The sequence below is a fragment of the Cervus canadensis genome, chromosome 29 (assembly GCF_019320065.1).
Source record: "Cervus canadensis isolate Bull #8, Minnesota chromosome 29, ASM1932006v1, whole genome shotgun sequence".
Taxonomy (NCBI): domain Eukaryota; kingdom Metazoa; phylum Chordata; class Mammalia; order Artiodactyla; family Cervidae; genus Cervus; species Cervus canadensis.
This window is the reverse complement of record NC_057414.1, coordinates 26,994,841-27,019,541: the sequence shown is the minus strand read 5'-3', so window position 1 is coordinate 27,019,541 and position 24,701 is coordinate 26,994,841. Positions and strand designations below refer to the sequence as shown.

Genomic DNA, 24,701 nt, shown 5'->3' with positions numbered 1-24,701 from the left:
GGAAGCTCAGAGTCTGAACCACTGGACTGCCAGAGAATTCCCTGGCTGACAATTCTCAAGAACAAAATTTCTTATTTGAGAATGTACTGGCTTAATTCTTAGAAGTTGCCTATAGGTTTAAATTTATTCCTCCTGTGGGTTGTTGTTGCTCAGTCACTCGTGTCTGACTCTTTTTGACCCCATGGACTGCAGCACGCCAGGCCTCCCTGTCCTTCACAATCTCCCAGAATTTGCTCAAACTCATGTCCATTGAATCAGTGATGCCATCCAGCCATCTCATCCTCTGTCGTCCCCTTCTCCTCTTGTCTTTAATGTTTCCCAGCATCAGGGTCTTTTCCAATGAGTTGGTTCTTTGCATGAGGTGGCCAAAGTACTGGAGTTTCAGCTTCAGCATCAGTCCTCCAGTGAATATTCAGGACTGATCTCTTTTAGGATGGACTGGTTGGATCTCCTTGCAGTCCAAGGGACTCTCAAGGGTCTTCTCCAATGCCACAGTTCAAAAGCATCAATTCTTCGGTGCTCAGTCTTCCTCATGGTCCAGCTCTCACATCTGTACATGACTATTTGAAAAACGACAGCTATACCACAATAATGCCATTTACCAAGATACACAATATATGACAAACTCTATAAAGTTTCATGTTCTTGGCTTCAGACTAGAATAACTGGCTAATTTTTATAAATCACCAAGAAACAGGAATACTGGGACCCAATCTAACACATTCAAATGTTAATATAAATTGTATTCAAAGAATAAGATCTTACTAAAATTAATAGGTGAAAAAAGCCAGGAATCAGATCAATTTCCATTACTTTCTTACGTCTCTAGCCTCTTTCATTCCTCACCGTCTAGAGGTTTAGTCACCAATGAGTTTACAGAGTTAGCTATTCATTTTCAAAATAGAATTTATTTCTGTAATAAAGAATTAAAATATGGCTGTGAAAGTAGAAAATAATATAGAAAAATATTTAAAATGTGCAACAGTAATTCTGAGTAAAGATAGTTAAGCACTAGAATTTATGCTCAACTTCTATTTGAAAGACCAATCATACATATTAACTATACCAGAAAAAAACATACCTACTTGCAATTTTAATTATTGTTCAAAAACAGCTTTAGGTACCTGGTCAGGCCCTTTTAAGTACAAATCTTGGGGTATACATTTTGAAGCTGGCTTCACTTCAGGCTGACTGATAAATTTACTGTCCCACAAAAAACAAGGTTTTTGTTTTTGTTTTTTTTACTAATTTATCCATGTGATTAAGTCAATGTGCAGGAAATATGTACTTTTTGGATGGAACCAAACGTTTTGGCAGAATGGGACAAGAGTATAATTTTTCATTATATTGGTATAAATGTTGGTAAACTCATGTAACCCCAGAGCATGGTTTCCACCAGGTGGGTCTCAATTCAGATGCTAAATGCACATGAAGGACTATCTAAATGAATTCTATCCACCCTTTCCCCAAAGTTTCACTTACAGTTAAGATACAGATATTATTTGTATGAAGAATATACAAAAGAATTGGAAAATGTTTGGCTAGAGGGAAGACAACTCTTCAGGGACTATTGTTTGCAGTTTGCAGAATAGATCATCTTCTCTAGGAAGAATAATGTCCACATAGCAGCACTATATTCACCAGGAATCCCAGAACCAGTGGATCTATCATGTGACAGGAAGCCAAACCTTCTGGCTGCTCACAACATCACTCAGCTTCCCCTTGATCTTCAGGAAGTGTCTCTTGAATTCCAATCCATCACCCTATATTAGGAATAATAGCCAAAACTCACGTTAAAAAAAAAAAAAAGACTATGTCATAAAATCAAACTTTCTTTAGTGGTACGTAGAGACAAACATCCATAGATAGGTCCAGCTATCCTCGTCTTCAGGTCCTCTTACAAAGACAAAATACCTTCATAGAAGAAAAGTGAAAGTGAGAGTCGCTCAGTTGTATCCGACTCTTTGTGACCCCATGGACTATACAGTCCATGGAATTCTCCAGGCAAGAATACTGGAGTGGGTAGCCGTTCCCTTCTGCAAGGGATCTTCCCAACCCTGGGATCGAACCCAGGCCTCCCGTATTGCAGGCAGATTCTTTTCCAGCTGAGCTACAAGGGAAGCCCGTGTAGAAGAAATGCCTACATAAATAATTCTGACTTGATTTTGGGTCCATTACACTGGGCCCAGAGAGCAGAAACCAATGGCATCTTGTTCGTTTCAATTGTTGATAGCTCTGGACCTAGGTCACTGTTTTTCATAGGCACTGGGAGTTTAAACTAAAAATTAGCTAAACGACTACACTTAAGTCTTGCCAAACCACTGTGGCAACAAAGCCAGTGATTCAGTTATGAGAAGGATTTCACTACTCTAGGATCTTAATTTAATTCCATACCAAGCATTTGGACAACAGTATTGCAGCAAGCTGCCAATATAAAGAAAGTGACCAACTCTTCCAGCCTTGTTTAGAGCCATGTACAATCTTTCAGGAAATAGAGAAAATGCTATTTTGGTCTTATGTATCAAGGGCTTTAAAACTATAACCTCAGAACCACTAATTTCTAAAGAAAGAATCAGAAATGTGAATAAAACTCTGTATATGAGTATGAATCACAAAGTAGCTTATAACAGATAAAGTTTCATTAACTATAATGTGCATTTTGACAAACCACAATTTTTATAAAAAATACTATATACAAATTCAATAAGAAAAAGCTTAGAATGCTACAAAATGCCAAAGGTAATTAAAGATAAAAATAATTTATGACTATTTTTATTTTCTTTGTTACTTACAGATCACATAAAAAACAAAAACTTTTATAATAAGGAATGTCATTTGAAAAAACTGTTTTGGAAGAATAGATAATGACAAGAACAAATGTTCATAATATTAAATTTAAAAAAAAAAGTTAACATATATCTAAAATATAATGCCAGTAAAAAAATCTCCACATAAGAGTATTTCCATATAGCATGTATCACAAGTAATAGTAAGGTTATTCTAATACAATATCAAAAATAAATGTTTTCTGTGGATGACTTGATTCTTACCTTCTTCTTTACACTTTGTGTTTTTAAAATTTCTAAAATGAACATGTAATACTTCTTCAAAAATAGCAAAACAAAGCTTTCTCTCTTAAAAAATGTGCTAATCTATATACCTTAGAAAGCCGGAAGTCAACTAAGATCTTCTCATCCATTTCTACCAGATTCACTTTGAAAATCAGCTTATTGTTTCTTCTATCAGTTGTTGATACAGTAACCTAAGAAAATAAAAATAAGGTTAAAGCATATGAGTGGGTAGAAAATACTCTAAATAAAAACTATATAATCTCAGTTCAGTGATACTGCTGGGATGCAAATTTGAGAAAAGCTTCTACAATAGGAGCAGTGCCGCCAAACATCCCATTCCTTCCAGGACTTTCCTCTCCTGACGGGTACATGTGTGTCCACCCAGACCAACCTGTAAACAGGATGCAGCACCATCACTGGGGATTGAGTCTATGTGAACACTTAGCAACAGAAGAAATTTAGTGTTTTATCAAAATACAACTGAAAGAAGAAACAGTTGAAGAGAATGAAACCAGAATGAGAGGGAAAACAAGATTATTAAAACAGAAGAAAGAAAAAGAGAGGTTAGGTTTTTGGGTCAAAAGCTACGACAGCGATCAGAAGATGGCGAAGGTTCTAAGAGGTCTTTCAACTTCCACTTTCACTGTTTTAGAAGCACAGGCTAGAAGATGGTCATGAAAAGAAAGGCCCAGCCAACAGCCAGCACCAAGACCCCAAAGGTGGATGAGGCTGTCTTGGACCACCAGCCACAGAAAAGCCATCAACTTCAGCTGGACGGATAAGCCCAAGTTAAGATCAGCAGATTTGTCTAGCTAAGCCCAGCCCAAAGTACAAAAACATTTTTAATAATTCTCACCTCACACAGGGAGCTGCTGCTAAGTCACTTCAGTAGTGTCCGACTGTGTGACCCCATAAGCGGCAGCCCACCAGGCTCCCCTGTCCCTGGGATTCTCCAGGCAAGCACACTGGAGTGGGTTGCCATTTCCTTCTCCAATGTGTGAAAGTGAAAAGTGAAGTCGCTCAGTTGTGTCCAACTTGTAACGAACCTATGGACTGCAGCCCACCAGGCTCCTCCAATCATGGGATTTTCTAGGCAAGAGTACTGGAGTGGCTTGCCATTGCCTTCTCCGTCACACAGAGAGGGCTTTGATTAAAAAGAGACAATAACAAGTGTTGACAAGGATGAAGAGAAATTGGAACCCTCATACATGGCTGGTAGGAATGTAAAATGGTGTCGCTGCTTTGAAAAATCATTTGGCAGTTCCTCAAAAGATAAACACAAGAGTTATTGTATGCCCAGCAATTCTGATCACAGGTATGTAACCAAAGAAATTGAAAACTTCTCCTTCTGGACTGAAACTGCATCCCCTCAAAATTCAGATGTTGAAACCCTAACTCCCAATGCCTCAGAATGTGGCTATTTTGGAGATAAGACCTCTTTAAAGAGGTACTTGTTGTTGTTCAGTTGCTCAGTTGTGTCCAACTCTTTGCGACCCCAGGGACTGTCCTTCACCATCTCCCAGAGCTTGCTCAAATTCATGCCCACTAGGTTGATGATGCCATCCAACCATCTCATCCTCTGTAGTCCCTGTCCCCTGCCTTCAATCTTTCACAGCATCAGGGTCTTTACCAATGAGTTGGCTCTTTGCATCAAGTGGCCAAAGTACTGGAGCTTCAGCTTTAGCATCAGTCCTTCCAATGAATATTCAGGGTTGATTTCCTTTAGGATTGACTGGTTTGACCTCCTTGCAGTCCAAGGGACTCTCAAGAATCTTCTGCAGCACCACAGTTCAAAGGCATCAATTCTTTGGTGCTTAGCCTTCTTTCTGGTCCAGCTCTCACATTCATACATGACTACTGGAAAAACCATAGCTTGGACTATATATACAGTCCTTTGTTGGCAAAATAATGTCTCTGCTTTTTAATATACTGTCTAGGCTTGTCATTGCTTTTCTTCCAAGGAGCAAGTGTCTTTTAATTTAGAGGTGACTAGGTTCAAAGGAGACCATTCAGAGGGCCCTAATCCAATCTGACTGGTGTCTTCATTAGAAAACGAAATCAGGATACAGAAAGTGACAGATTCAGGGGAGGTGTGCAGAGAGGACAAAACATAGGAGGAGACAGCAAGAGGGTGGCCACTTAAAAGCCAAGGTTCCAGAGGAAACCAGCCCTGCCAGAATCTTGGTCTTGGACTTCAGTGTCTAGAGCTGTGAGAAAATAAATTTCTGTAAATAAACAAATAAATACCTCCTAGTCTGTGGTATGTTGTTACGATGGCCCTTGCAAACTAAAATACCTGTCTTCACACAGAAACCCGAATGATCACAGCAGCATTATTCATAACAGCCAAAAAGTAGATACATTATCCCAAATGTGCATCAATAGATAAATGCTTACACAAAACAGTCTATCCACATAACAGGCTATCATTCACCCATTAAAAGGAATAAAGTATTGATAAATGCTACAACATGAATTAACCTTGAAAATACTATGTTAAGTAAAAGAAGACAAACACAAAGGGTCATAACTATATGATTCCATTTATAGGAAATGCCCAGAAATAGGTAATCCACAGAAAGTATATTAGTGGTTGCCAGGGAGGAAGGAACGAAGAATGACCGCGAATTGGTACAGAGTTTATTTGGGGGGCAGTGGGAAGTTCTATATTTAAATGGTGATAATTCCACAATCCTGTGAACATACTTAAAACCACTAAATTGTGTACTTTAAAATGGTTAAAGTGATGATTTTTATATCACGTGAGCTTTATCTCAATAAATATACCTTAAAAAAAAAAAAGAGTAAGATATCTATATAAGTGAGAGTCTAATCAGGCTGGCTTCAGGTTTCCTCATAGTAACATTTTCCCGTAACTTTTAATTTTGAAAGTTTACAAATCTACAGAAAAACTGAAAGAATCCTACAATAAATAACCACAAATGTTTATTGGCCTTATAAACCTAGATAAGCATGTTTACTTCTTTTTTACATGATTGTCTTTTTTTTTAGTTTTTAAACTAAGTTATAAATTACACACACTTTACCACGTGTCTCCTGCAGACATTCTCTTACAAACCACAGTATTATGATCACACCAAAGAAATCTGACACTGATACAAAAACATTATCTAACATAAAACTCATATTCAAGTTTCCCAAATTGTTCTAATAACATCATTTATAGCTTTCTTTTTCTTTAAATCCATGATCTAGTGAAAGATCATGCATTACATTATTTATCAAGCCTCTTTAGTCTCCTTTAATACAAAATATCCCTTTCTCTTTGTTTCTCATAATATTAAGACTTTTGAAAAGCCTAAAGACAGATAAGAATGTCAATATTATAAATATGCTATAACAATGTAAACAACAAAAATTGGCAGTTGGGAGCAGGGAAGATGGAGGAAGCACGGAATTGTTAATGGACCCATCTTTCACAGAAGGAAGCTCATTGCTGTTACAATTTAAGTATAATGTATAGTTTAAAGAAAATAAGACTTGAATCTCTTAGTATTTTTAATAACCTTAGAGAAGTCTTTTAAGAAATACTAGTTCTTAAGGAAAAAGCATTATATTTAAATTTCAATGGTTTCTTTTTCAAATTAAACTAATTACTTTAAATTTTAATATATACATAAAATGACAGCACTTTTAAATTTATTTTTAATTGAAGGATAATTGCTTTACAGTATTGTATTGATTTCTACCAAATATCAACATGAATCAACCACAGAATGATATCTCTTTTTTTACTCAAATATTTTAAATTTTTCTTCAGGAAAAGATCTAACAAAAATCCATGAAACATACCTGATTCATACAACTTTTCTTCCACTGATAGCCCAATTTCTCACAAGTCTCTTTCAGGCATTGATAAGATTTGTCTGCATCCAATTTGGTAAAAAATCGTGTCATTCTTTTGACTAAGCGCTGCCAGGGGTTCTACAAGTCAAATAGAGGAAAGCTGAATAAATTATCAGACTTACCACCAAAAGTAATCATACTATAGCTATTTGGCTTGAAAATTCCTTTTTCTGACTTCAGATTCTTATACATAAGTGTCTCCCGTAGGGAATTCCCTGGCAGCCCAGATGTCAGGACTCTGCCTCCAGTGCCAGAGGCCAGGGTTCAATCCCTGGTTAAGGAACTAAAAACCCACATGCCACGGTGTGGCTAAAAAAGAGGAAAGAAAGTCTCGAGTCTCGGGATTTCTCTGGTGGTCCAGTGGCTAAGACTGTGCTCTCAATGCAGTGGGCCCAGGTTTGATCCTGGGTCAGGGAACTAGATCCCACATCCTGCAATGAAGACTGAAGATCCTGTGTGCCACAACTAAAACCCAGTGCAGCCAAATAAATTAACATTAGAAAAAAAAAGTCTCCCCTAATTCTCTCGTCAAAAAAAAAAAAAAAAAACTGTATCAAGTGTTAATACTGTATTTCTTAGATTGACAAAAAAAAAAAAAAAAGACTTTGAGACAATAAAAAATAGAGTTGCCATTATTATTTTTTTTAATTTTATTATTATTATTATTATTATTTTTTTAATTAGTTGGAGGCTGATTAGTTCACAACATTTCAGTGGGGCCATTATTATTTGAGGAACTAAATTTCCTTACCTGTGAGGATCCTGGAGTGCCAAGCAATTGACTATTTAGAAGCATGTGATCAGGACAAGTGGGCTGGGAAAAGCTGATCCCTTGTACCAGTTTGTCAATGTATGAAGGGCTGGTGTCCCATAAGGAAAGGCCTGTCCGTGGTTCTGGCTGAGAACTGGAGTACTTCACACTTTCTTCACTAAGGCATTAGGATATGGAGAAAAATATACCTTTAAATAAAGTTCTTTAGGTCTTTCTTATATGGCATTACCATTCTCACACTGAAAAAAATTATATCCATCTTAAGAAAACATTATATACATGGATTGTTTTTCATGGGGACTATTATATCCAACAACTACTTGATCTTTTATTAATTATTAACCCACCTTACCTAGAAGCACAGTTTACTGGAGAGAAGTCCAAGTTGGATTGAATATGTTTAGAGAATCCACCAGGAGACTCGGATACACCACTAGAAGTAGCCCGGGGCCTCTTTGCCCCTAAAAAAGAGAACATAAATACAGATGCTTTCCCACTTGGCAAATTGAAGTAAAACCATATCTCAATTCATTTCTTAAACACAAAATACTTATATGATAGATAGTGGCTCTTCCTATATGATTTTATGAGAAAAGTGGTTAGGAACTTCTGACTTGGAATCACTTGTCAAATTGTGCAAACTACACATTTCATAAATCTTGACCTACAAGTATGTCCCAAGTGCATGGTGTCAATGTTAAGGCAGTCATTTTAATGGTACCATTTTTGGTAGCAGAACAATGTTCTATGAAGACTAAGAGACCCAGCAACAGGATCAAAACCTTTTAAAATAAAAAATAATTTGTGATAATGACAATGAATGTTATGAATCTGCTCTCCTCAACCTTCATTGTTCATGCGAGTCAATTCCTAGGTAGGTTGATAAGAAGCCCAAGGTTTCTGAGGAAGAGAAAGGGGTCTGGGGCTCTCAAGGAGAAAAGGTCAAACCTTCTTTCTACATTGCTTTGTCTTAGTCAATATAACAATGTATCTTGCTCAGTGGTATGTTTCTCCTTAAGAACCTTCGGACTAATCCTGTCATCTTAAAATGTGTATTATGGGGGTGGGTGGTAAGATCTTTCTATTGTTGGTTCTAATCTTATTAATTTAAGCTGTATGTTGTGGGAGTGGGTCTGATAAGGCCTTGATAAGACTAGCTGGCGGGGGATGAGGGGGTGGGTGGCAGCATTCTCCATCCCCCTTCTAATGTCCATGTCAGAAGCTTTCTCAGTCCCTTTTCACTTTAATAAGACTCTGCTATACAAAAGCTCTTGAGTGATCAATGCTGGTCCCTGGTCCCAAAGTCAAATCTTTTTCAGAGATCAGGAGTCCAAGATCGTTCACCCTAAGCTATCACTCCCTTGGATAAATCTTTACTGAAAATAATCATTATAGAGAATAAGATGCCACTGTAAATTCACGGCTACTCCCCTCCACGGGATCCTCACCCCTAACAGGCTATGCTACATTTCTCTAATCAGTTTTCTCTTCCTTTCCCCAAAATGATTCTTTAAAAACATCTATACTCCTAACAAATTACCGAGACACCCTCCAGTACCTCATTACTTACATACATCTCCCATTTCAGTCACTGGAAGCTCCCTCGATTTGCCGCTACCAAATCTAACTTACTTGCATTCCTACCTGTCCTCTCTTCCTTTCCATCCTCCCATCAAATGTTCATTCCTCTACTTGAAAAGGACCCCATAACCCTCCTTTCTCCTTAGGGACCTTGCTGCTTTTTTCTTTCCTCTCTCTTAGACTTTTAGCTTCTTCCTCCCAATTGGATCTGGTGGCTCAGTGGTAAAGAATCTGAAATTCTAGAAAGATCTTTTAAAACCAAATATATAAGCATGTCATTTTCTTGCTTAAAATCTCCCAAAAGGTTTTCCCATGGCCTTCAGTTAAAGCCCAAGATTCTTAGCATGGGTTATAAGGTCCTCCATGGCTTGGTTCCTATCTACCACCTCATCTCAAATCTCTCTCCCTCCCCTCCTTCTCCACTCACTTATTCACTCCATGAACATTTATGAAATGCCTAAAATGGACCACACACTGTACTACGCACTGGCGATGTAATGCTGAACAAGCCAGACATGGTCCATGCCACACATGCCTTCTCTCAAGCTCCTCAAATGCACTACCTTCTAACCACCAGGTCATCCCTGATGCTGCTTCCGTGTTTGGAATCTGCCACTCGTCTTGCTTCTACTCATCTGGCTAGCTCCCCTTTAATCTTCAAATCTTAGATTTAATGTTATTTCCTCAGCAAGGTAAACGTTCTCTGTCACTTAAGACTAGGTCAACTACGGTATAGCTCAGAGAACTCTGCTCAGTGTCACGTGGCAGCCTGGGTGGGCGGGGAGTTAGGGGGAGAGTGGATACACGTATATGTGTGGCTGAACACCTTTGCTGCACCTGAAACCATCACCACATTGTTAATCAGCTACACTCCGATGCAAAATAAAAAGGCTAAAAAGAAAAGACTTGGTCAAACTCTTAGCTACAGTACCCTGACTTTCTACTTTGTAATTATTAAAGAACTAAAAATTATTTTTTATATTTCTGTTTTTTGTACTAGAGGCTATCATCTCCACGAGGACAGAGATCACAGCTATTTTGTGTTGTTGACTTATGCTGACTTTACAAGTACCTTTTCTTTCACAGAAAAAAAAAAAATTTTTTTTTTTTTAAAAACTTGTATTTTAAGCATATTACCTTTCTTGAGTGGTTTGTTGTACCATCTATCTTTCTTGATGTCTGGGATGGTAATCCTTACTGATGGGTTCTCAACTAAGATTTTATGTAGCAGAGCTGAAAACAAAATATTAAGACAACATTTATAAGAGTCATGCAGATTAGAAAAGCCTATAGCTTGTGGTGTAAAATACACATTCTTTATTGCTCTCGTTAGGTCCAAATACTACTTCTGGGGAAAAGAAAACAAAGCCACTAAATTTTTGCTTGAATTTCATGCAATTATTCCTTGCTACTGTCTATATCTTTGAATATTCTTCCCAGACCAGACTCGCAGTTGTTTGTAAATAGAACAAGAGCTGGGTGGAAATGTTTCTCTCCACTTGATGATATTTACACAAAGATACAAAAACAAAAAACAAACCAGAAAACCTCTATTTACACAAAGATAAAAAAAACCTCATCCATTTTCAATACCAAACTTCATTGTTCTAACATGTCATACTAAGTTCTCATTCACACAATTTTATAATGAAAATTTACTTTCCAATAACTTTTTAAGAGACAGTAATAAAAACAACCATCATCCTAAGACCTTAATTAATTGATAAAGAATTCATACATCTCCCAACACCAAAAGAATCTCCTAATAGACCAAAGATTTAAATGGAAAACAAAACAAAAAACAAAAGCCATGAAAACATAGGTAATTTTTTTCTACTGTTGAGGGTAGAAAAGACCTTTCCAAACATGACAATATAGTCAGAAATCAAAAAGGACAAGACACTAGATTTAAATAAATAAAATATAAAACTTCTGTATGTCAAAATAGCATAACAAAGTAAAAATGCATGACAAACTGTCAAAAATATTTGTAACAAATGCATTGATATAATGACACTAATATTTTCTTAAAAACTTCATATAGAATAAAAGGAAAACTTCCTACCAAAAATGAGCAAAATAGACGTCCACAAAAATAGACAAAAAAGCTAATAAATCCATACAACTTCATTGATACTAAATTTAAAATAAAAATTTTAAAGTTAGAATATATTTCTTACAGGTTGGCCTATTAGATTAGTTAAAAATGTTTAAGGGGCTTCCCTGGTGGTCAAGTGGTTAAGACTCCCTGATTACACTGCAAGGGTACAGGTTCATTCACTGGTGGGAAAACAAAGACTCATGCCTCAAGGTGTAGCCAAAAAATAGCTTACATGTAAACTAGGTAGACTGTGATGAAATGGTACAAACTTTCTGGAAAACAATTTGGCAAAGTAAACCATAATAATTAAACACTGTATACATCTTTGACCCTGCAATTCCACTTCTGGGGTTTCACTTTAAATAACTGAGACATATGTACAAAGATTAAGGTATACGGATGATCATCATATCTCTTTCACAACAGTGAAAAATTAGAAAAAATTCTGAATCTCTAAAAAGGTGAACTGGAGAAGTATAGTAAGGCATGTCCATATAGCAGAATACCATCACAGTTTTTAAAAACAGTGATGAATACTTACAAGTATAGTCATGAAAAAGTGTTCACTTAGCATTAACACACATACTCACACAAAGTTTACAAAATAACATGTATAGTGTGATGTCATTTTTTTTGTGAAAAAAAAAATACTTATAAATAATCTACATATATAACAAACATATATACTTACATATTTTCTACTACAAAACACATGCAGATATCAAAATATTAAAGGAAGCTACTTCTGAGTACTAGAATTATAGGGTTGGATTTTAATATTTTATTTATTATTTTTCTACTTTATCTACAAAGATCATGTATTATTTATATAAATTAATTAAAAGTTAAAAAAATATGTAAGAAAAAAATTCACACAGCACTAGGCTTCATTATCCAGGAAATCAGTACTTTACATTCAAGATAACCCAGTTACCTAGAGGAGCAGAATCAATTTTTTTCCAAGGGTTGAGATATGTTTTCTTTTCTTTCCAATCACAATATTCCTGACAACTATCACTAGGCTGGTCCCACGGCAATTCTAAAAGGAAACAAGACTCGGTTTTCTGAATGTTCAAATCATTTTACAGTAACGATTTTAAGGGAAAATAATCAGTGACACAAATCCATTAAAAGTTTCCTTCAAATTAATTAAACATGGTTTAAGAAATTTTAAAGACACTTCTAAGATAGATAATCCACTTCTGCCTTACTATTTCCAAAAGTATTCACATCATTTTAAGAGAGAGCTACTGTGATATTTCATTTAATAGCTACACATAAATCATTTTTTTAAATCTTTGGGATTAAAAGTTCCAACTTAGTTATAAATAGGTTAATATTAAAATACTATCACATAAATATGGAACACCTTGATTCATTTCATTTATTTTGGTACAGAAAACCTGGCTTTTCAAAGGACAGGAATTTTATCATGATTAAATAGCTCTTACCTCCAGCCAACATTGCAGTAAGTACTATTCCACAGGACCAAACATCGACTGGCTCTGCATGAAATTCTTTTCTCTTTAGAAGTTCTGGAGCAACATATGGTAAAGTACCACACATCTTGTTCAACAAACGCTCCCGATTGTTATGCCGAAACACGGTTGCTAAGCCAAAGTCAGAGATTTTGAGGTTATCTAAGTCAAAGGAAAAAAGGATGGTGCCGAATGAGAATGTTTGGTAAACAGGTACACTTAAAGGGGCTTCCCAGGTGGCGCAGTGGCAAAAGAATACACCTGCCAATGCACGAGACTCGGGTTCAGTCCCTGAGTAGGGAAGATCCCTGGAGGAAGAAATGGCAACCTACTCCGGTGTTCTCGCCTGGAGAATCCCATGGACAGAAGAGCCTGGCAGGCTACAGTCCATGGCGTCACAAAGAGTCAGACCCGACTGAGCAACTGAGCACATACACAAATACTAAAAGGAGTCAAGGTTTACTGGAAAACTGCTGGTGTCATTTTAGATTTGTGGAACTTCTCTACCTTAAAGTGATCAAAAATAAATTGTAATAAAGAAGAAATAAAAGACATCATCATATAACTAAAACTAGAAAAAGGCCTCATGGCTTCTATTAACTTAACACAAATACTGTCAATATACAAACAGCATGGACCAGGTTAAAGAAAGATCCTGAAGTCAAAAGGGTCTTCTAGAAAAGAGCACTTAAACACTGAGAGCAAAGCCATGTCCTCACCCGCCTGTGCAGAGGCAGGAGGTATCAATAACACTCTAGGCACAGCTTTCTCAGAGATGTATAAACCCAGCTGGCTGGAAGGAAGCATATAAAGACACACAGAAACTCAAGATCCACAAGCCTCCAGAGCTTCTCATCAAGGTGGCTATGTTTATAAAAGGAGGAGGAACTCTGTACAAAAAACAAATTAAGAAGAGCAAATTTCCTAACTTCCCACCTTTAAGACACACAAACTGTAGGCAGAACTTTCACCTTAACTATACTTACTGAATATTTACCATAACTGAGTGGCAAATTAAGAAGCTGCCCTGAAATTTCAGTAATGCAAAAGCCTTGATCCTGCCTTTGTATGGCTGTATTAAAATGATTTTGGTAGCAGTGACAAAACGCTAAACTTACCCCTTTCATCCAGTAGGAGATTTTCTGGTTTAATATCCCTGTGAGTTATTCCAATACCATGCAGATAAACCTAAAAGAGAAGCAGAGGGACGCAACCAGAACTGAGTAACTTATTTCACTAAAACTAATTTTAAATAAAAGGAAAAGAGACCACTGTACCTACCACCCCTGCCATAAGTTGATGGAAGAACCTCTGAGCATCTTGTTCAGGCATGCCTATGTCTGGCTCTAAAAGAATTAATTGTGAAAGTTAGTTTATCAGGTAAATATAGTCAGGCATCAACCACACAGTCTCCTAATTCTAAAGTTAAACATCTATAATTGTACTTTTGCAAAAAGAATCTAATGCTTACAATGAAATGACTCTGGAGTCCACTAATACATATATTGCTAACAACTCACATTTCCCCAACTGTTAAGTGGCAAAAATAAGTTAACATCACAGGAAAATTAGAGAATAACAAAATATAGCCCAAATCAAGAATGCAAGATATACCTTGAAAGCCCTGACTTGTACTACTTATGATTTACTTGATATCCTTCAAATTCACCCCTAATTTCTTCTAAACGCTATGCCAATATTTTCTCTTCTCCTGAACTGTAATTGTCAAAGTGGAAGCCTAGCAAATTTAAGCTGGTTTCCTAAGTATTTAACAACAAATTTAAATTTCATAAAATTTCTCACACCACAAAGCCATACATGTCTGTGAATTTCTTTCTTTTATACTCAACTCTTTTCTCAGATATATTTTTTTGGAGATTCTAATAATCACTTTTTAACTATTAATACAATATATCTAAATAATAAATTTAGGTCCACAGAATATATTTTATGTACTTCTCAGTATTCTTTAATATCAAGACTTTTAATCTTAAGTAGCAAAAACAGTACTTTATATATATATAAATCCTATAAAATTCTCAATTATTTCACTTAAATAACAACCTCTTATTTCAGATCTGTAAATGAATGCAACGATTTCATGAAACTAGAATGTCTACAAAGAAAAAAACTGCATAGGCATACAATACATTGCACTTATGATACTTCATGCACCAAGAAATCACAGCTTATCATTCTTAAACTTGGGGAAAAATTTCTTTGATGACTCTACATATGCATTCAGTGTTGATATAAGTTGCAAAAACAAAGAAATTTACTTGTTTCACTATTGCATAAGCAATTCTGAATAGACAGTGAACAAACAGAAGCCCCCAAATTGAGACAAATTTAAAAACGTATTTAGCAGAAGAATTATCTGAATTTTTTTCCATACCTATTCTATCAAAAAGTTCTCCCCCACTGCAGTACTCCAAAAATAGATACTGGATGTTGCCTTCTCTTCTGTGACCATAAAATTTCACTACATTCTCATGATTTAACATTTTGTTGATACAGATCTCTTTCTTAATATTTTCTGGACAGTCTATGGCACGTTTCATATCCACAATCTTCACTGCAACTGCTTCTTCAGTTCTTCTATTCACAGCAAGTTGAACTCTAAAAAGAAAAAGGAAGAAATACAATATTCCAGACATTTGAACTGTATTTCTTTTAAAACTTCAAAAGATTAAACATAACTCATCCAAAACTATTTTACCTTTATTACTTTCGCCACCTGGAAGAAACCACGGGAATGGTTTCTGCCATGTCCTCAACAGATAATACTCCTTTCTGAAATGTGAAGTATAATAGCTAATGCTCCAAAGAAGTCATTATGTTGTACATCCAAAAGTAATATATAAACACTTGATAAATTAAAATGGAATAACAGCAATTCTAGGCCACATCACACATATACATGCTCTATTCATTTAATTTCTCTTCCAGTTTTACTGAGCTATAATTGACATAAAGTACTGAAATGATTATCACAATAAATTTAGTGACAATCCATCATTTTTTAGATAAAAAATTTAAAAAATAGAAAAAATAACTTCCCTTACTATTTTAAATTTCATGTATAACATATAGCAGTGTTAGTGATATTAATCATGTTGTACATTATATCCCTAGAACTTATTTATCTTATAACTTGAAGTTTGTACCTTTTAACCATCTTCATCTAAATCTCCCTCCCTCAACACCCTGCTCTGATAACTACAAATCTCTTCTCTTTTTCTATGAGTCTGTTTTTGAAGTATAATTGACTTACAATGCTGAGTTAGTTCCTGTTACAAAATAGTGATTTGATATTTGTATACATTTCAAAATGATCACCACTATATGTCTAGTTAGGATATGCTACCATACAAAGTATTACATAATTACTGACTATACTCTCCAATTGTACATTTCATACTGGAAACTTATTTTGCAACTAGAGGTTTGTACAAGTATTTCTCTCCTCCTCCCACCACCCTCCCCTCTGGCAACTACCTGTTTGTTTTAACTCTGTTTCTCTTTTGTTACATTTGTTCATTTGTTTTGTTTCACCTAGTAAGTGAAACCATACAGTATTTGTCTTTCTCTGTCTGACTTATTTAAACTTAGCGTAATACCCTCCAGGTCCATGCTGTCCCAAATGTCAAGATTTCATTCTTGCTCTATTCATTTAATTTTAATAACATAACCTAACATTTATTAATCTAGTAGTATATATGTCTATGGTAAATGTTCTAAGTTCCTACAGGATATGGACTATTCCTGCCATATGACAGCTGAAAAAACAGGCACACAAGGATATTAGGAAGCTCACCTAGGGACTTCCTTGGTGGTCCCCTGGTTAAGACCCCACCCCATGTTTCTACTGCTTGGGGCACAGGTTCAATTTCTGGTCCGCCTCCCGGCAAGCAGGATGGCACGGCCAAAAAAGAAAAAGCTTGCATAAACTTCACAAAACAAAGGCCGGTAATGTGGCTCCAGAGTCTGTTCATTTGCTCATTTAACCACTATGTTCAAACCCCAGTAAAGAATATATGGGAGGAGAAAACCGACTTCAGAAATCTCTAAATTTTAGGGAAAAAAATGTTTTGTTTTGCTCTGTTTTGTACCTCCCACCCCCGCCTCCCCGCAAAAGAAGAAAAAACAAACAGTTAACCCTTACAAAAGATTGTGTAGCTTCAGTTTCCCAAAGTTTTGGAATTTGCATGCAAAGATCTGTTCTTTTGGGCGCCACAGTATTTAAATAAACAATTCCAGAACAATGAATATGTACTCAAAGGAGACAGAAAACTAAAGCAAGTGTGAAGGCGGGTAAAACGGACTCAGACTCACTCTCCATAGGCACCTTCTCCCAGGGTTTGCACCAAGTCCCAGTCTTCCACAAAGGGCACTGCCATGACTCCACTAAGTCCCGCGGCTGTAAAAGCAGGAACCCAGAAAAGACGGTTGGTGAGGAGGAGCTTCAATCATTTCTGAAGCCTCTGAGCTCCGCCTCTTGTCGTGATTCCCCCAAGATAAATCACAGCTCCTGGTTTCACATCATCCGTATTTTATCCAAGTCTTTTAAAGCATGAGCAAGTATCCTAAACCGCGGCATTTGATTGATAACTCACAAGCCCCACTGCCACGCAAACCCGAAGCTGAAACCCCGCTTTCCAGGCGGCAGAGGAAATGTACTAGCAGCGCTGAGGAGGGCGACCAGTGCCGTACGGCGGGGACCGGTGAAGGGGGTGAGAAGTGAAGTCTCGGGTTAGGGTAAGCGGACGAGGGCTAGTGGAGGAGGAAATAACCGCGGGGACCGCAGCCACCCCTCCCCACCCGCTCACTCCCAATTCCCACCTCTACCCCGTCCCCAAGGTCAGGAGGAGCCCGGGGCGGGGCCAAACTGCCCCAAGAAGCGGAAGGAAGGGCTGGGTGGCACCCGGGCCGCCGGGCCCCAAACCTTGGGGGTTCCCAGCCAGCAGAGGAGGCTTCTCTCCAGTCCCTGTATAACGAGGACCCCCGCCACCATACTCCTCCACCCTCCGAAACCACGCCTCCGAGGGAGCCTCTCCGATCCTTTGGGATCGGAACCGAGAACGTTCTGTCGCCGTGCCCCTCCTAAATCATGTAGTCCCCGAACGCCAGCTCCAGGCGCCTTTCCCACTCTACCGGCCGCCCTTCCTCACCAGGCCGTCCTTTGCCCGCCACCACAGGAATCCAAATGCAGGGCTTTTCCCGCCAAAACTTGGTGGCGTCACATTGTCGCAAACGCGCGCTCCCTTGCCGTAAAGCAAAGAGGTGCGCGTTCCTGGCCCGGCGGATCTGCAGATTGGCAGCGCCTGGGGCCAGCATTGGTCCTCCGTGCCGGCGGAGACCGGCGGGACCAGGGTTACTTTGGAATCGGGACTAGATCCTGGCCTAAGAGGTTTCGGAACTGCGGACTGCATCGGTTGCGAATGACCTCCGGGCCCAAACGCGAACTGGGATCCGGCCTGTGACTCCGCCGTCCGGCCTCGAGCTCCCGGGGAGAGCGGCACCGCGGGGCTCGCTGCCCGCCACCCCGAACCCCCGAGCACCTCGCCCCATAGCCTGGCAGGGTAACCAGGATCACACGCCGTAAGAGCTGCTTCAGTGACTTTAAAGCTCGGCCCAGGTAGAACTGGAGCCTAGAAGCTGGGAACAGCTGTTGAGAATTGATCCTGTTTAGCTTGAAAGGAACTTTGTGATGTGAGCGAGAAGCATCGAACACTGGCCGCACTGCAGTGGGGTGGGAAGGCATCCGGGTGAAGAATGCTATTGTTTTGTGGCTTGAGATAATGTCAAGAAAACCAATTTTGCCCTGTCTTGTCCGAACTGGCACCCAAACAATACCTCCCACTCAATCTTTTTGAAGGAAGTGCAACTGCATAGCTTAGTTCTACCCACTGTCTTTAATGTGTAAGAAACAGGCAGATATAAGCAAAAACGCTGCGTTTTTACGATGCATAGTTTAAAAGCAGAATAACCAGTTTAGGTGGGAAAGTAAAGTCTGCGAAAGAGACTGGCTAGAGAACAAAACAATGTGGAAAAACTGAAATAGATACTCCCTCTCGACCGCAAAGACTAGGAACTCAAAGGCGCAAGTAAGGTCACCTTCATCAAACTCTCCAGTTCTTAAAGCTGGGCCACATACATTTAGCATAATTAGCTCTTGATTGTGATACTGGTAAAGTAAGTGTACAAAATGCACACACTGGATTTAAAGAAAAGTCAGGGACAAAAAACGAGTCAGAACACTTCGAAATTCAACCACACTTGAGGTTTCAGGTAAGTTTTCCGGATTGTTTACTCCATTTTGTCTAGTTTCTGCACTACCTGTTACAAATAAAGAATATGAAGCAAAGGCCTGCACAGTTTTTTGTGTCTGGATACAGTAAAGGTATCTTACCCTGAAAGAAAAATGAGATACACACATTTCAGGCAGAGTATCAGCTAAAGATAGCATATGGAAGAATAGATACAAGAAGCTCTGTTCCTTTCTGAAACCTTACTAAAATAGAAAATTCTAATAGTATATATTAAAATAAGTTAATGGAATATTTTACTATTTACTATTATGTAAATTTTAATAGTATTAAATAGTAACTATTAATAGTAAATAGTAAATATCCCATTAATTTATTTTAATATTTACTATTAACAATTTACTATTTTAGTAAGGTTTCAGAAAGGAATAAAGTTTACTATTTTAAAGTAGATTTTTAAAAGGCAATAACCTATAAATATAGATGAAAAAACAAAATTTTAACATAGATGAAAGAAGATGAATTCCATCTTAGAATTCCCTAAAGGCTCAAGTTGAATTAGTTATATGACAACATGTAATTGAATGGGGTTTTGCAGGTGGCGCTGGTGGTAAAGAACCCACCTGCCAATGCAGGAGACACAAGACACAGGTTCAATCCCTGGGTTGGGAAAATCCCCTGGAGTAGGAAGTGGCAATCCACTCCACAACTGAGCACACACATACATGTAACTGAATGAGGCAAAAATGAGGTGAAGTCGTTCAGTCATGTCTGACTCTTGGTGACCCTATGGACTGTAGCCCACCAGGCTCCTCCATCCATGGAATTTTCTAGACAAGAGTACTGGAGTGGGTTGCTATTTTCTTCTCCAGGGGATCTTCCCAACCCAGGGATCAAACCCAGGTCTCCAGCATTGCAGGTAGACACCTTATCCTCTGAGCCACCAGGGAATCTCTGGTGGTGAATGAGGCAAAGGTGAGGCTAAAAGATGGTGAAGGACTATTTATGAAGCGAAGAGATCCCTGGTGTCCTCCCTTTTCTGTGTAGGGAAGGAACTGCCCCTCCCTAAGTAGGTCCTAGACTTGAGAGGGAAAATACATGGTTATCTAAACTGCAGAGGATCAGGCCCAGTTAAGTCTTGGATACCTAACTGAAAACAAAAGGATTAAGTTTATGTACTGCAGGTTATTTTCCAATCCCAAGGAAAGGCAATGCCAAAGAATGTTCAAACTACCTCACAACTGGACTCATCTCACACGCTAGCAAAACTAATGCTCAAAATTCTCCAAGCCATGCTTCAACAGTACATGGACCATGAACTTCCAAATGTTCAAGCTGAATTTAGAAAAGGCAGAGGAACCAGAGATCAAATTTCCAACATTCGTTGGATCATCGAAAAAGCAAGAGAGCTCCAGAAAAACATCTACTTCTGCTTTATCGTCTACGCCAAAGCCTTTGACTGTGTGGATCACAACAAACTGGAAAATTCTTCAAGAGATGGGAATACCAGACCACCTGACCTGCCTCCTGAGCAATCCATATGCAGGTCAGGAAGCAAGTTAGAACTGGACATGGAACAGCAGACTGGTTCCAAATTGGAAAAGGAGTACATCAAGGCTGTATATTGTCACCCTGCTTATCTAACTTATATGCAGCGTACATCATGCAAAATACCAGGCTGGATGAAACAAACTGGGAATCAAGATTGCAGGGAGAAATATCAATAACCTCAGATATGCAGATGACACTACCCTTATGGCAGAGTGTGAAGAAGAACTAAAGAGCCTCTTGATGAAAGTGAAAGAGTGAAAAAGCTGGCTTAAAACTCAACATTCAGAAAACTAAGATCATGGGATCTGGTCCCATCACTTCATGGCAAATAGATGGAGAAACAATGGAAACAGTGAGAGACTTTATTTTGGGGGGCTCCAAAATCACTGCAGATGGTGACTGCAGCCATGAAATTAAAAGGCACTTGCTCCTTGGAAGAAAAGTTATGACCAACCTAGACAGCATATTAAAAAGCAGAGACGTTACTTCACCAGCAAAGGTCTGTCTAGTCAAAGCTATGGTTTTTCCAGTAGTCATGTATGGATGTGAGAGTTGGACTATAAAGAAAGCTGAGCACCAAAGAATTGATGTTTTTGAACTGTGGTGTTGGAGAAGACTCGAGAGTCTCTTGAACAGCAAGGAGATCCAACCAGTCCATCCTAAAGGGAATCAGTCCTGAATATTCATTGGAAGAACTGATGCTAAAGCTGAAACTCCAATACTTTGGCCACCTGATGCAAAGAACTAACTCATTGGAAAAAACCCTGATGCCGGGAAAGATTGAAGGCGGGAGGAGAAGGGGACGACAGAGGATGAGATGGTTGGATGGAATCACCAACTCAATGGACATGAGTTTGAGTAAACTCCGGGAGTTAACGATGGACAGGGAGGCCTGGCATGCTGTAGTCCATGGGGTTGCAAAGAGTCAGACACGACTGAGCAACTGAACTGAACTGAAGGTTAAACCTCTGAGCCTTTTTTCCTCACTTGACTCCCAGAAGTCTGGCAGCCTGGCTTATATTCTTCCAAGGACATAAAAGCCTTCTTAAGGAAATCTTACCTACACAGAAAAGATTTAAAGATACTGATATCAGGGACTTCATAATGTTAACAACTCAGCCAGATCACAGGAGAATGAAGCCCACATTAATTCTCTACCCCACCCCCAACAGACCTTCCAATCACCTTTTTAGCGTCCTTCTTTTTAAAAAGAGAAGACAAGCAAGAATTTGAAGAGGACTTTAGTACAAAAGATGTCCAGAAAAAGGAATATTCAAACACAAAAAGCTCTTGGATATTAAAAAAATATGACAGTAGAAAAAAAGAAAACAAAATAGATAGTAAAAAAAGTTTAGGACATCTCTAGAAGGAAGAATAAACAGAGAAAACAGAGGAATAAATCTAAGAATATTGGAAGACTAATCCAGGAAGTCCAAAATCCAAATAACTTGTTTTTCAGAATGAAAAAGGGAGTTGGGTGAATCCAGAAACAACTCAAGGAAATTTCCCAGACTGAAGAACTTGACCTTCCATATTTTTTTTCGCATTTTTTCAAGTTTAAAGTACCCAGCTTTCTGGATACATTATTGGGAAAATTTCACATTTTACATAAAAAGGGAAGACTACTAAGAGTTCTGGGGAGGGAATGAGATGGAATGGACACATACAAAAAATTAAGAATCAGAATATCATTGCACTTCTCAGCATTTGGAAGACAGAAAACAATGGGCCAATGCCTTCAAAAACAATTCTAAGGAAAAGTTATTCCCAGCCTGGAACTCTACACCAAGTCAACCTATGATTCAAGTGTGACAACAGACACTCAAGATCTCAAGAAATTATCTCCCATACACTTTTTCAGGAAGGTAGTGGTAATAAATTAAGAAAGAAGGCAGGAGATTAACACACAATATGACAGTGCAGGGGTCCACGACACCCAGTCCAAACTGGAATATACCAAAACAAGACATTTCTAAGAAGGAATACTTAATGAATCTGAACATACTGTAAGGAAGCTGGCACAAATGAAGGAGAGCCTGGGGAGAAATTAGCGACAAGAACAAAACACAAATGAAAACCTCTCCCCACTCAAAAGTTATACAGAAAAAAAAGTTGTTGCAGTATACCACATGGTCTCGTTGTGAAAAGCCTTAACGTAAAAACTACTGAGTTAGCCTAAATCATAACTGTAAAAGAACCTTGAGATGGTAAGGATGTGTCCATGGGAATAGCAGGATGGTGAAAAAGAGCTAAATCCTCATTTTCCACACCAAAAAGTCAACAGATGATACTAAAAATTGAAGAGCCAACACATAGCAAAATAAAGCAAGTTATTTAATGATATGGAGGTAAGTAATGTGAGAATCAGCAGAGTTGAAAGTACCTGAACTTTTGGGTACCTCTGATGGGGGTCGAAAACAGTGTTGTCTCTTTTTAGAATTAATGTTTTTTTACACTCAGTTCACTGTAACAGTGGAAATTACACGTAATTTAAAAAAAAATAGCTTCGTGTAGTCTAGAAATTAATAAAATTAAAATCATAAGAGCAGCAAGTGCAGTGATAAATTAAAGGCTTATCATCCTTACAGAGGAAGACACTAATGATCTCTGGTATTACTCCCATTGGTTTGAAAAAAAAAAACAATAAACAACAAAAAAACCCACCTTAGAACCACCTCTTCCTCTAGGGAGGAATTCTGTATATAAATCAAGTCATGTACTTACATACAGTAAGTCAAGTCTTAACATCAGTTCTAAATCTTACCCACAATTGAAGCACCTAGTTCATAAACTGGCTTGGAAGGCTGCTTCCTGGGTACACAGGTAGACCTGAGCATCCTTTAGGAACACCACTTTGACTTATCTGAAAGTCAGGCCATTGCTCCTATTTCTTAAACAGGTAACAGTAAAGAGTTACCTTGTGTTCTTTTTTTTTTTTTAAATAACTAAGGGTTTATATACATCACTGACGTAAGTCTTAAAATACCCTAGGATAACTGAACATAAGGCTGTTTGTCCTAACATTAAACATGATGGGACTCCTGTGCTTTCTGTAGCTAACTTGGCAAGGCCTTCAAAACCAGAAGATCATAGGGCTTCTTAGTAAGATGTAATAATAAAGAGGCAGACACAAAGGGACAAGAGAAGCTCACCTTTAGGTAAAACCAACAGGCTGAGTGCACCAGCTAAAGCAAACCAGCAGAGACATGGACTATATCATGGATGAGTGAGAGCGCTGAAAAGCGAGATTTCAAATAGATAGGCATGGTTACAAGTCAGCTAATTCAAGAACACCTACTGACCATCCAGTTCTATACATACATTGGAAGAGATTCTTCCTCTCCATTGAGAACACTGTACTGTTTGCCTTAAGTCTTCAAAACTACTGATTTAGTCTCCCTGGATTTACTCCAGCTCAAAAATAAAAACACACAAAAATACCGAGGCTAGTCCCAAAGACGACTGGTGTGGTCAGGTCTGGGTGGTCACCTCCTGGCCCTTGTTGTCAGAGCACCTCTAAGAACAAGCAATGTTGAGAACAGAGACATCCTGGCAACACAGCCGCCGTTCCTGCCCAGAAATGGCACTCCTCTGGTCCCGTGAACTTTTATTCATTCAGTAAATGCTTAATGAGCGCCCACTATGTGCAAGGCATTGGGCTAGGTGCTGCAGTTTTTGAAATGACAAAATTGTATATGTAGGATCGGCTAGTCGTTGATAGTTTTCCTGATTTGAGAGACAGAGAATGACAGAATGCCCCATACGTGGCTCATTTAGAGAGCTAAGACCACAGATGAGGTCTGCTCTCTGTCCTTCTACCAGCCCGGCATAAACTTTAGGCTTCCTCAAATCAGTTATAAGTCAAAACAAATAAGGCACATTTAAAAAAAAATTCCCCCCTTTAATTGACCAAAGTAAAGCCATGACATTTCATTTGGTAACCTGCTCAGAATTATAAAGATCATTCCATTTGGCCCAGCCCACACTGCCCAGGGCAAAACCTCCGGACAA

General features: G+C 38.3%; 1 protein-coding gene across 5 annotated transcripts; it reads right to left on the bottom strand.

Moving 5' to 3' along the window:
• Positions 1–888: 888 nt before the first annotated feature.
• CHEK1 (checkpoint kinase 1) lies at positions 889–24,293 on the bottom strand. 5 transcript variants are annotated; one of them, XM_043451610.1, is made up of 13 exons: positions 23,843–24,293; positions 17,206–17,290; positions 15,266–15,489; positions 14,152–14,216; positions 13,989–14,058; positions 12,844–13,032; positions 12,327–12,431; positions 10,429–10,524; positions 8,063–8,171; positions 7,690–7,867; positions 6,885–7,016; positions 3,161–3,262; positions 889–1,763 (listed from the first exon to the last, which is right to left on the bottom strand). In XM_043451610.1, the coding sequence occupies exons 2-13, from the start codon at positions 17,268–17,270 to the stop codon at positions 1,668–1,670; spliced, it is 1,431 nt and encodes a 476-aa protein (XP_043307545.1). In that variant the 5' UTR covers positions 17,271–17,290; positions 23,843–24,293; the 3' UTR covers positions 889–1,667. The 5 variants fall into 5 exon arrangements, with proteins under 5 accessions (XP_043307545.1, XP_043307544.1, XP_043307546.1 ...); XM_043451609.1 differs by lacking the exon at positions 23,843–24,293 and adding an exon at positions 18,042–18,165; XM_043451611.1 differs by lacking the exon at positions 23,843–24,293 and adding an exon at positions 17,713–18,028.
• Between the last annotated feature and the right edge of the window lie 408 nt (positions 24,294–24,701).

Bases quoted from the DNA above. Each gene is read 5' to 3' on its own strand.
- CHEK1 (XM_043451610.1), bottom strand. From the start codon at position 17,270: ATGGCAGTGCCCTTTGTGGAAGACTGGGACTTGGTGCAAACCCTGGGA. The intron at 15,490-17,205 runs GTGAGTCTGAGT...TTTTCTTTTTAG, and splicing joins GGAGAAGGTGCCTATGGAGA to AGTTCAACTTGCTGTGAATA. The intron at 14,059-14,151 runs GTAGGTACAGTG...CTTCTCTTTTAG, and splicing joins ATCAACTTATGGCAGGGGTG to GTTTATCTGCATGGTATTGG.